Raw genomic sequence first — 12,265 nt, forward strand, 5'->3', positions numbered from 1 at the left:
ATCCGTGCCATCTCCATGAGTTTGGCCTCATCTTCTGAAAGGACGGGCCTAGCAAAGCAAGGCGGTTACCCTCCTTCCTTTGTTGAAAACTTTACGGGTCTCCTATATGATCGACTTGAGGGTCATTGTCAACCTATTAAACTAACTATCTACCTGCATGGTCCGTGCCTCTTCCCCAGAGCTTAAATCCAAGAGATTAATCTCAAGACTCATTGTCAATGGATCACCTGTTCAGTCCTGTCTGTTCCGCTGAATTTATCGTTCCGACACTTCCACCCTATCTCTCCAGTTCTGGGGAATTCCCCTTTATGCTTTTCCCAGCATGAAGGCAATCTCTCCCGTCAGGTGTGGGACATCGAGGTTGGTGGAAGGGCATTTCTTCCCTTCCGGTCTGTATCCTTTATCCGGTTTTGCCAGACTGTCAGAACGAGCATGGCATCTGTCTGGCAGGATCCATGAGTGAGCCCTCAGCTAGGGGCTGATACATCGTCTCCGCTGAGAACTCTAACGAGTGGCAGGGCGGAGAATTCCTGAAGTTCACGCTAGCTGTGGGGTCTTACCGTGTTCTTTGAGAGCCCTGTTTTTACCCCTTGTGCCCGAATGCCTCTTATCAACAGGCTTGTTTTGAAAATGTATTGCTGAGGCATTTCCGGGAGACAGATATCACAGATACATTCACAGAATCTTCTGAACCTCGGATTACGCTTCTAATTTATTCAGCGACAGCCCTGCCTGAGTCAATTTTCGGAGCTGAAAACAGGTGTGTCAGGCTTGCTCCAAGTTCTACTTTGAGGTGAAAAATCTTATGAACAGTTTCACTGGAGAATTAACCTTTTCCCAGGTGGGCTGCTACGGCCCGCCTGGGGCACAATGTTACCCAGAGCCTGGCTCAGTGGGTGCTCCACCTCCCACGAGCAGAAACGGTTCTGATCTTGCCGACCTGTCCTAAGTCCGGCAAGAAGTTCATGTAGTTCAAGAGCCCCTGCTCAGGCGGTGGTGCAGGCCTTTCAGGTTCTGCCCCCTTGTGACAGCCACAGCCCTTACCCCAGCCTCCACCATGATGTGGTTCAGCCAAACATCAGCCCTTGTAACACCCCGTGTCTCTGCTCTCCCCACGGCTCCGCTTGAGTTTTCTTTTGTTTCATGAAAACCCAAGGAAAGAATTTTACTAGACATTTGCCAGAGGCTCTGACCGGGTTACTATAGGCCATAGGAAGCATCCTACCTCTCGAGAAATTGGGAAGGCATTCGCCTAATGGGAGGCAACCAAGTTTCCTCCTCCCCAGTATTCATGGGTGAGGCTGTACCATTTTCGGGGCCACTGAATCTCAGTTCCTGGGCCTAGAGTATAGTTATCAGCCCGGTGGAGCTGGTCTGTTGTTCCCCAATCACTGGTTCAATCAGCCTCCGCCAGAGTTCTGGGGGTCTTTAGAATGGCCTGTCAGGCTTTTTCAGCTCACAGGAAGTTCCCCTTCCACAAAAATTTTTTCCGGCGTGTCCTGCTTGTTTTCTTATTCATGCGGCAAGTCTCGTTGCTTACAGTCTTGGGGTTCGGATCCTACTGCGCCGTGGAGCCGTAACCACCCTATAGACCTTTCCACGCCTTTCACATCTTGCTGGGTAGAAAGGTCCTATCCTTCTTGGGATTCAGACTCGGGAGCAGGCGAATTTCTCAGGTTCATGCCCCCTCAATGCGGCTCCAGAGTCTTTGCCAGTTTGGAACAATACCGCAGTTCAACAGCTCCGGTATTAGAAGGCCATGCTAGCTGCATATCTAGTTGCCTGGCTCATTTGGGCACCCAGCGCCGGGAATTGCCTGAGGGCGCCAACATTATAATCGTTTTCTGGAGTCTTGGCTTCTATAACCAGGAAGGAATCCCACCTGATTCAGGAGGGTAGTCAGAGCCAGAATCCAGTGGAAGCGTGGAAAGAGCAGCAAGGACGTCCTATCATTTACCATCAACTCAAGCATACCTCTCGCCGTGCCCAAGAAAAGGTCTTGTCTTCCAGTTTGCTTCAGTGACGGTTCTCCTTCTAAAGTCGCTGGAGTTTATGACCTGGTATGCATGGAGTCAGGGACGGTCTCCTGATTCCTCCTGCTTGAATAGTGGCCTCCGCCTTGCACAACTGGGTCAAGTGCTTACCGGGTTGCCCCCTCCAGCTCTCTCCGCCTTCAGTTCACACCGCCACCTCTGGGCGGGGTGAGGTGGATATTTTGCCCCAATGGAAGTACATGGTACTTAGTCAGTCACTGCCCGGCAGTTCCATATCAACGCTTTGGAGGGCGGTGACAGTCTTCCTGTCCTTGGGAAACTTCTTCCCCAAGAGGTTTCTCTAGGCTGGTTCTAAACAAAACAGCAATAGTGCTATGAAACAAGTGGTTTTGAACTTTAATTGTTTGCCTCCAGGTTATGGTTATTCTTCTCCATAACTAACAGACGCAGGTGCCTCATGCTACCACACCTTCCTCGTGAGGGGGTCCAAAAGTGGTCACTGCTTTTCCTATCCAGGGCCCCTGGTGTCGGAATAGTCCTTAGACGGAGTGTCATTCAGGTAGTCTTGTGACCTTTCCTGGACCTGGAAGTAGGTCTGTTTGCAACCCATTTAGCCACACAACCATCAAGCTGTCCCATCTGGATAAACCTCAGCCCGCGTCAGCCTCAAACTCTGATGTCCTGGCTTTGTGGTCTTTAGAATCTACAGTTTAGGAGGAAACTGATATTATCCTATATTACTGTTTTCTGAAATCAGTTAAGGGATCCACTTCACTGCAGTATGGTTCTGCAGTTAAGTAACTAGCACCTTCACATAGCTCTGGTTACAGTTACTGATGATGCCATTGGCCATGTAGGAAAGTTTTTGTTGGAACCAGACCACAGGTTTTAACTTTCATCCCGTCTGTGTTGTCTAAGAACAGTAATTCGTCCACATTCGGCTCTGGTCTTTGAGTAATGTATCGAGTTAGCTTCGCAACCAACAATCATCTTGTTCTTACCTTCCTTGTTAAGGAAGTCCTAAAATTTTTAATCAGCTTAGCTTCTAGTGTTAGTTTTCCTGTACTGTCTGGCCCTGTCTGGCGGAACAAATCATTTTGGTCTCATCAGGGGTGTGTTGTGAATTCTCACCCTAACTTTCTATCTACAAAATTGAAGGTCCTCATTTTCTGGTCACTGAAAGTACTCTTTACAAGGTCTGTTTCTGTGTCCAGTTTTCCTTGCAGTAAGTTTTTTTAGACAGGAATTTTGTTTGTCAGGTCCTCTCCTTTAGTGCTGGGGCACTGTCATTGGGTCTGCTATTAGGCAGGGAAGTATTTTCTAATACAAGCCTATTCAGGTGCTATTCTGTTAATGATCTTAGACGGTGACCACTTACATTATTTTCATTACATGAACTTAGAGGACCTTACTAATGTTCAGGGTAGAATTCTCCTAGTTTTCAATGTCTCTATTAAGTCTTTAATAGCATAAGAATGATGTTTATTTCTCTGTTATTATTTCACCGGGTGACACGACCTCGATCCAGAAAAAGGGATTTGACAAAGGAAAATCTATTTCTGAGAGGGACCCGTGGCCACCCGTGACCCACCCTGTTTTTTCATTCCTCCTCTCCTTGGTAAACCCATTCTAGTGGGAGGTGGTGCTAACATGAATGCGGCTAGTGTTGCCTTGGCATACAGTCCGCGAGTAGTGCATGCTGGGCTTATCGGCACCTCTCGTTGGGACTTTTGACATTGGAGTCCCTATAGGATAAGGTTCCGTGTTTTGTAGTTCACCTTTCCACACACGACTCCATCTAGTGAGCCGGCCTGGTAGTAACCCAGCATTTCATTTAGCTTTCTGGTATCTAGCAATGAATTACCTGAATAAGTGCTGAATGGGCCATTTCACCGGGTGACACGGGCCCTCTCCAGAAATAATTTTTTGTCAAACCTTTATTATTATTATTATTATATTATTATTATTATTATTATTATTATTATTGTTATTATTATTATTATTATTCAAAGACTACGGTAAACAAGTCTTTGGGTCAGGGCCATCAGGTCCTAGAGGCCAAGCCCCTCCTCCCTTCCAGAATGATGCCCTGCATTAAACTACCATACAGTACAATACTATTAGTGGTAATTTATGGCAGAACAATTTTTCATGATGTCTTAGAAAAGAGTTTCTTCTGAAGAAATTTCTCACATAATTTTGCAGGCTTTTTCATGTCTTGCAGATGAAAATAGGCAACCTGCCAGTAACTTTGCTTCATGGTCTATGTTATATGAAAATCTTTATTCATTCTTACTTTCCCCTCTCCATATGGCTAGGAATTCCTTTGGAAAACAATTAATATGAGTAATAATTAATTTTATTGCATGTACAGGCAGTCCCCGGTTTACGACGGGTCCGGCTTATGACGTTTGAAGGTTACGACGCTTTTCAGATATATTCATCAGAAATTATTTCCTGGTTTACGACGCATGTTCCGGGGTTTTTCCATAACGCACACACATCCGACGGAAGAAATATGGCTCCAAAACAGCAGAATAATCAAAATTTGGAGGTTTTTTGATGAAAGACTCGATAAAAATGCAGTTTACATCGTTTTCAATACACCCAAAGCATTAAAAGTAAGGTTTTCTTAGGATTTTTGATTATTTTTGACGATTTTTCAGTTTACAACGCGGCGGAAAAACAGAACCCCGTTGTAAACCGGGGACTGCCTGTATATGTTAGTTTTACATTTCAGTTTTGTTTGTTTATTTTTATGTATAGTTTTGAAAATTTTATTTAATATTACTCTATATCCTAAAAGACTGTATTTATTTAAGATATAGTTAGTAAAAATAAAGAGAGCAGACCAGAGTGAATCATTTAAAGGATCAAGGTTAGTAATCTTAACCTTTCTTTTGTTTCAGAGTTCAGAATTGGACGCCAGCCTCTTTCTGGCGAGAAATTGATGCAACAGCTTTGATTCCTGCTTATTCATGGGACCATTCCAAACTTCTAAATGAAACTCAAGATGTCAGGTAAGACATTTTAGAGTGATTCTATTAGAGCTTAGGATAATATGTTCAGGTAAGAGAGCCATTATTTCTATTGATCAGAAAGATAGACAAGGTTATATACACAATACAGAGCCATTTTACAGCTTTTATATTTCTCCACTTTCTTGAAGAGCTTTTTACTTATTCTATATCAAGATAAGTTTCCTTATAGTTCTTGCAACAAAATGTTACATATATAAATATTTTCCTGTTAAATTTGTCAAGTTGATAATGAAATTCAAAAGGGCATTACAGTGAACCTTGTACATACAGTGTATATCCATCAGTTTGTATTATCTTGATGGATATTCAAATTTGGCAGCATCGCTTACTATCTGCTACTCATAATGATATGATGTACAATACAGTCAAATTTGATGAGTGGCTAAATGCTACTTTATACAGTACAGTATTATGGATAATAATGTAAAAAATTAGAGTGTAACTTGCAATAACTTGCACTAGCAGTATGTTGCATTGCTTCCTTTATAATTTTTCATGAGCGCACATATTATTGTAATTAAATCTGAATGTTTTCTAAACCTTAAAAATGTATGTAACATGATTTTTGACAGGATTTTATTTTCTTTTTATTGTAGGGGCTATTGGCACTCATCTTGTATTCGAGGTGTCTATGCTGTCAGGCATGATGTCTTGGAGAGGCTGTCAGACCCATATACCCTCAGCCAAAAACATCCCAAAACTTTTTCGTATATTGACTCTTCTGATATAGCCTTTTGTGGTGCTTTGAGGGATAATGGTTTCCCAATGGTGGTTACAAATGCATTTCCTAATAGTGGGGTTTTGCTAAACATAACTCACTACAAGATGAAAGAGAATAACCTCGACCAATATGCCTCTAACCCTGTCATCTGGATGGTTGCTTATGGTCATAAGGAACTTCAAAACATCTTAGGTGGAAATATTTCTGTTGTAAAAAGGGTTAGTCTCTCTTTACAATGTTGAAGTTTGCTATTTCAATAGAATTGCTATGTATTTGACTAGAAATATTTCTTAGATTTTCAAAAGCAGCCAGAATGGCTTTAAATATTTTGGGAAATTATCTATGTCAATCTTTTATAACTAAAGTTGAAATCTCAGACAATGGCTACCTTAGGACATTCATATAGCTTTTACTGTACTTTCACAGCCATGTCATAGTTGTGGTCTGTCTTTAATTCATGTGGTATTGCTGAGGTGCAAGTGCTGTCCTACGTACAAATATTGTAATGGTTGTAGAAACATCTGATATCTTAGTACATTTTATTTTCATGTTTTATGACTTGGCTGAGATGAAAAGAAACTTAAACAGATGGATTCTATTCACCAATGAACATTGTCTGTTAAGGAAAAAGTTAAACTGATTTTATGTTTTGCTTCAGAAAGTGCTAGAATTACCCACTTGTGTTACTACTGTACTTATTAAAAAATATTCTGTCTACTATTATGATTTGTACTGATGTCAGATGTTTCTATTGCAAGTGACTAAAGTAGAGCTGACATTTTTATATATGTAACTTACCCAGTAATTACATCAATGCAGTTTCTACTTGCACGGTAGCTTGAATTTCAAAATTTGTAAAATACTTCCTCAATAGAGTAGAGTAGGTGACTAGAACCTGCCCACTTTCTGGGGAAGAAGAGGAACAACTTAGCAACTGGCCTCAATTTGTTTCTGCCATCCTATGGCTACACACGGTTGTAGGAGCGCAGCTCTGTTTCGGATTTGTTTGTTATCTTCCCTTTTTGGTGAAGTATCATGCTTATGGTTGCCTCGGCAAGTTTATTATTTAGGATTATTCATTTATCTTACTATTCTGAGCTTAGATTTGACTTTTTCTAGGCTTAAACTGAAAGAGTGAGACTTTGAGTAGACCAGCTTTTTCTTCAACAAGAATTGGTGATCATTAGATGTTTGTGTTGTTCAGTTGTTCTCACAAGAATTGCCTTACTGCGTTGTTTTTCTTAGACTTGATTTTTCTCTAAGTATTTGTAACTTGACTGATTTTTGACAATGTCTGATTCTAGCTTGTTTAGTTTTCAGTATTGAAGCAATGGCTGCAATACCAGGTTAACAAAAGCTTTGTATGACTCTCACTCTATTTGCGCTTCTTGTAGAGGACAGGTTTGCAATATTAATCTCATTTGTGATGAATACTTAGGTTGGGATGAAAAGACTTGGAAGACTTTAGCTTCTCATCTTGCAGAACTAGAAGCGGCTTCCAGAGCCGAGAGTAAATCCTTGGTTAGTCAGGATACAACTCCTAAGTCAGTAAGTGTTGATTTATCTTTTATTTCATCACCTGTATCCAATGTATCTCTTGTGTCCAGTCCTCATGTACCACCCCCTCATGGCTCCCATGCTTCCGAACCCGATTGCATTGCAAAGCTCAAGACCAGGATCGACCAAAAGTTTGGTCTTAAGGTTAACAGTTTTCTGGATTGGACCGTGGGGGCTTTGGCGAGAAAAACTGAAAACTGTCCAGACCTTGCAGATTTTGCTTCTGATTGGTTTGGTGTTTTATCATGCACCGACAAAGCAGCCAGGGATGGTTCCGCCGAACTCGCTTCCCTTTTCTCGATGGGCATCCTTAAAAATCAGGAGTTGTGGTGTTCCTTTGCCACGAAGAGAGTAACATCTACGTAGAAATCGGTGCTCTTGTTTTCTCCCTTAGACAAGACTCATCCCTTCCTTCAGGATATAGTTAGAGAAGTGTCGGCCCTGCAGAAGAAGTTTAGAGCTAATCTGTGTCCTCCCTGGAGGTCCATCAAGAAGTCAACCTTCAAGCCCTCTGCCAAGAAATGATGCTTCTGTCCTTTGTATGCCCTTTGGAGCCAGGATACGTCTCTTTTGGGAGGAATGGGGTCGCAGAGGGGTGGACCCCTGTGTAGTCCAAGTGCTGAGAAGAGGCTACCTGATCCTTTCTCAAAGAGAAGCTCTCCTTGTCCAGGCTGGGCAATCACCTTGACGGCCTACCTCGGCTAGGGTCTGGAGAAGTTTTTGCCTTTGCTCTAGAGGTGAGTCCTTGATTTGCAAAGGGCTAGTAGAGGAGGTATTGGATCATACGTTGGAGGGTTTTTACAACCAACTCTTTGTAGTCCCCAAATCATCGGGGGGCTGGAGCCCCATTCTGGATGTCAGTGCCCTGGACTTATTTGTCATGAAGACAAAGTTTTGCATGGAGACAGCCTGCTCTGTCATGTCCTCCCTCCACCAGGGCAACTGGATGGTCACTCTGAACATGTAGGACGCCCATTTCTATGTTCCCATCCATCCAGACTCCAGCAGATATCTGAGATTCATGTTTCGAGGCAAATTTGTCCAATTTCAGGCCCTTTGCTTCGGTCTTTCCACAGCCCCTCAAGTTTTCACCAGGATCATCGCTCCTCTTGGGAAATGGCTTCATCTTTTCAGGATCAATGTGTCCCTCTACTTGGACGATTGGCTTCTCCGCTCCATGTTGGAAGCTCAGTGTGCATAGGACTTGAAGCAGACTCTGCACCTAGTGCAAGAAATAGGCATTTTGATAAACCCTCAGAAGTCACAGCTGGACTCCTGACACAGAAGATCTTCTATTTAGGATAATCCTGGACTCCGAGCTTTTGGTTTTTCTATCCTCCAAAAAGGATTTAGTCTTGGCTCTCCGACAGTTCGGGAGTAATTTCTCTCGGGTTTGCTCAGCGGTTCAGTGGATGAGTCTTCCTGGGCATGTTGGCCTCTAGGTAGAACAATTTGTGAAGTTGGGCAGGTCATATGAGGCCCTGAAATTTTACCTGAAAGCAAGGATCTTCGATGTTGGTTTTCAGAAGAAAGACTAGAGTTTTATTGAGATGCCTCCAATCTAGCCTAGGGAGCCCTTTCAGGAAGTCAAAGGGTTCCAGGAACATGGACTTCGGTCCAGAGGTCTTTACACATAAATGTTAAAGAGCCAGCGCCATTCACCTGGGCTTCAGTCGGGCCTCCGCCTTGTAAAGCAGGGAAGATTGTAGCAGTACAGTAACACCACAGCCTTGTCTAATGTCCACAAGCAGGGGGACACTCACTCTTTCACTCTCTGTGAGAAGGCGAAGGACCTCCTTCTTTGGGCAGAGCAGAGTCAGGTCACAATCATTCCTTGCTTTGTTCAGGGAAGACTGAACGTCTTGGCAGACAAATTAAGCCGTTGCCATCAGGTCCTGCCAACAGAGTGGACCTTAGATCCTGTTGTCTGCCTCAATCTAAGGAAGCTATGGGGCAAGCCTTCCGTAGACCTTCTTGCAATGTCGAGGAACCACCATCTGCCTCTCTTTTGTTCCCCAGTTCGGGACCCTCAAGCATGGGCAACGGATGCCATGCTGTTAGATTGGACAGGCCTGGACATGTATGTCTTTCCATCATTTGGATTGATCAGGGAGGTAATCAACAAGGTATCGTCTCACCAGAATGTCACGATGACCTTGGTTGCTCCGTTCTAGCCCAGGAAGGAGTGGTTCCTGTACCTGCTGCGTCTTCTTGTGGACTTAGTGAGGCTTCTACCACAAAAACAGTCACTGCTGAGGCAGCCCCACTTCCTCAGGTTTCATCAAGGGTCGCCTGCTGTGGCCCTAACAGGATTCAGACTGTCAGGAGCCTCGTCAGAGCAAAAGGCTTTCCGTGACAAGCTGCAGAGGCTATTGCTAGATGCAGGAGAGCCTCTTCTTGCAAGCTCTACCAATCTAAATGGACCATTTGCAGAAGATGATGCGAGAGCAATAGAATCTCTTCTTCTGAGACGACTGTGAGCCAAATAGCAGATTTTTTACTCTTCTTGAGGACCTCCAGAAAGCTGTTGCCCTCTCACTCTCTACAATCAAAGGATATAGGTCAGTGCTTGGCTCAGTGTTCAAGCATAGAGGCTTGAACCTGTCCTCTAATCAGGATCTCAGCAACTTCTATAGATCTTTTGAAACCTTCAAGCAAGAGAAGCCTGGTGCAGTGTCGTAGAATTTAGACAAGGTTTTGAAGTGGTTTACTGGTTCCACCTTTGAGCCACTCCACCCAGTTTCACTCAAGAATCTCTTTCTCTTGGTTTCCTCACCAAGAACGAGAATGTCTCCAATCCCTGGCCTCACTCGTTTGCCATTAAGTATTTAATGGACATTCTTGGACCAGAGGAGGACCTTGAGGTACTACCTCCACAGGACAGAGAAAATCAGAGGGCCCTTGAAAAATCTCTAGTGCTCTGTGAGAAACCCATCTCGACCTATGTTGAAGAATGCCCTTTCATTCTTCTTGAGGAGCCGTATTTTGGAAGTTCATTCTCGGATAAAGGATGATGTCTTTCCTCCCTTAGAATAAAGGCTCATGAGGTTCGGGCCATCGCCATGTCTCTTGCCTTTTGACATAATCTGTCTGTAGCATCTATTCTGCAATCAACTTTTTGAGTGTCCAAGTCTATTTTCGTGTCGTATTATCTCAAGGACGTTGAAACCGTATTAGAAAACTGCAGCAAGTTAGGACCTTTATCTGTGGCTGGCAAGGGCACCCTTTTTTAATCTTTGTCAATGTCAACATCAGTGAACTTCCATGGCTGTAGAGTACCCACTGAAGTGGAGGTGATCCTTGGCCATATTGCCACGTCCCCCACAGGCTGAGCGCCTCCCAGAGGCAGTACCAGTCTGCAGGAGCTCTCTTACTAGGTAAGGAACAACAAGCATTATTCTAAAGCTACCAACCTTTTCTGTTTTATATTCATTATTTCCTTAATGCCTTGGAGTAGAATATGGCCATGTTCCCACCTCCATTCAATGTGGAATCAGCTGTATAATTACTTGATAAGATATCTTTCATTTAAAATGACATTTTTATGATAAACAAAGCTTTATACAAGTATATACTTTACCAAAATAATTATATAATCAGAGCCCACCTCCTCCCTCATATGGACATCAATGGCCAAAATGAATTGAAGCTCTTCTTGAGTTGTACCTATCAGTCCCGAAAGTGGGCAGGACCTTGTCACCTACATGAACAATAGTAGTGCCACTGTGAAATTTGAATTCTTAGATTTACATGTAGAAAGGTAGTAGCTATGTAATTACTTGGTAAGTATATATAAAACTTTATTTTATGATAAAAATGTCATTTTTATGTTCCTACCAGTCTTGTATTTTAATTTTAATAATTTAGCTCCTGGTTGTAACCTGCTGAAATGGTTCAAGAAATTTTCTGTTTCTTCCTATGGTATTGTTCTCTTGAATAACCTCATCAGAATAACCAATTTTTCAGCCATGCCATGAAGTCTATGAAATTCCTGTTTTCAACGAACTTTTTGCTTATGATATGGTGCATCTTGCTAAAAAGAAAAATAAGTGGTCTCCTGCTGTAAAAAGGGTGAGTATTTACATTTGACAGTTTTCAAAATTAGATCTTTCTTGTACAGTACTGTATTTTAAGCAGACATAGTAATTATATGTGAGTGCAAATAACAATGGTAACAAATGTGTTATTGATGTAAGATTCTAAGAATAAACTAGAGGATAAATACTATTAAAGGTGACACTGTTACAGAGGTGAAAAGGTAGGTTTTCAGACAAGTGAGGATAAATAGCATAATGACGCAGTAAAATCAAAATTGACATTTGATTAGAGATATTTAAAGCATTGAAATTTGTAAAGCCCTTAAATTTGTACTTACCCCACAAAATGCAGGATGTGAGTAGCATTAGGGGATTGTGAAAGAGAAGAAACCAATGTTGTCAATGCTCAAACTGAGAAGGTGAACATCAGAGGCAACCAGAGAAAAGGTGAACATAACATAATGGAAATGTCGAATGACAAAAACATAACAAACTATCTGGGAACACCTGCCAATACAGGGGAGGATAGTCCTAATCGAAGGTTGCAGCTAATCTTTTCCTAAGTAACTGTAGATATGAAAATGACCAAAAAATTTACTGTAAACAATGTACACATGCAAGTAATGTATGACAACTTAGTCTAGGAGGAACACTCGGCAATCTGATCGGAGGTGAGTTTGCGTGATTGTGTGCCTATCTGTGGCAGCGGTATGGGTATCAATACTATGTACGATTAGTAAAAATTTATGAGTTACTCTATATTAATGAGAATACCTAGAAAAATAAACTTACAATTATGACAAGGCAAAAGCCAACTTAAAATATCAATAGCTGACAAAGGTAACCTTACATAGAAGCTGACAAACAGAATTTACATGAGGCCTTCGTGCAGATTCATCTAGAGCAACAATCAGC

General features: G+C 42.3%; 1 protein-coding gene across 3 annotated transcripts in view; it reads left to right on the top strand.

Annotated features, from left to right (window-relative positions):
- Window positions 1-12,265, top strand: part of LOC136835315 (procollagen-lysine,2-oxoglutarate 5-dioxygenase 1-like) — an 83,463-nt gene that overhangs the window by 63,335 nt on the left and 7,863 nt on the right. For all 3 annotated transcript variants that reach the window (XM_067098650.1, XM_067098653.1, XM_067098652.1), the window contains 3 exons: window positions 4,904-5,014; window positions 5,632-5,974; window positions 11,280-11,384. In XM_067098650.1, the coding sequence (XP_066954751.1) occupies window positions 4,904-5,014; window positions 5,632-5,974; window positions 11,280-11,384 (559 nt within the window). The remainder of the gene's footprint in view (window positions 1-4,903; window positions 5,015-5,631; window positions 5,975-11,279; window positions 11,385-12,265) is intronic.

The sequence above is a fragment of the Macrobrachium rosenbergii genome, chromosome 55 (genome assembly GCF_040412425.1).
Source record: "Macrobrachium rosenbergii isolate ZJJX-2024 chromosome 55, ASM4041242v1, whole genome shotgun sequence".
Taxonomy (NCBI): Eukaryota; Metazoa; Arthropoda; class Malacostraca; order Decapoda; family Palaemonidae; genus Macrobrachium; species Macrobrachium rosenbergii.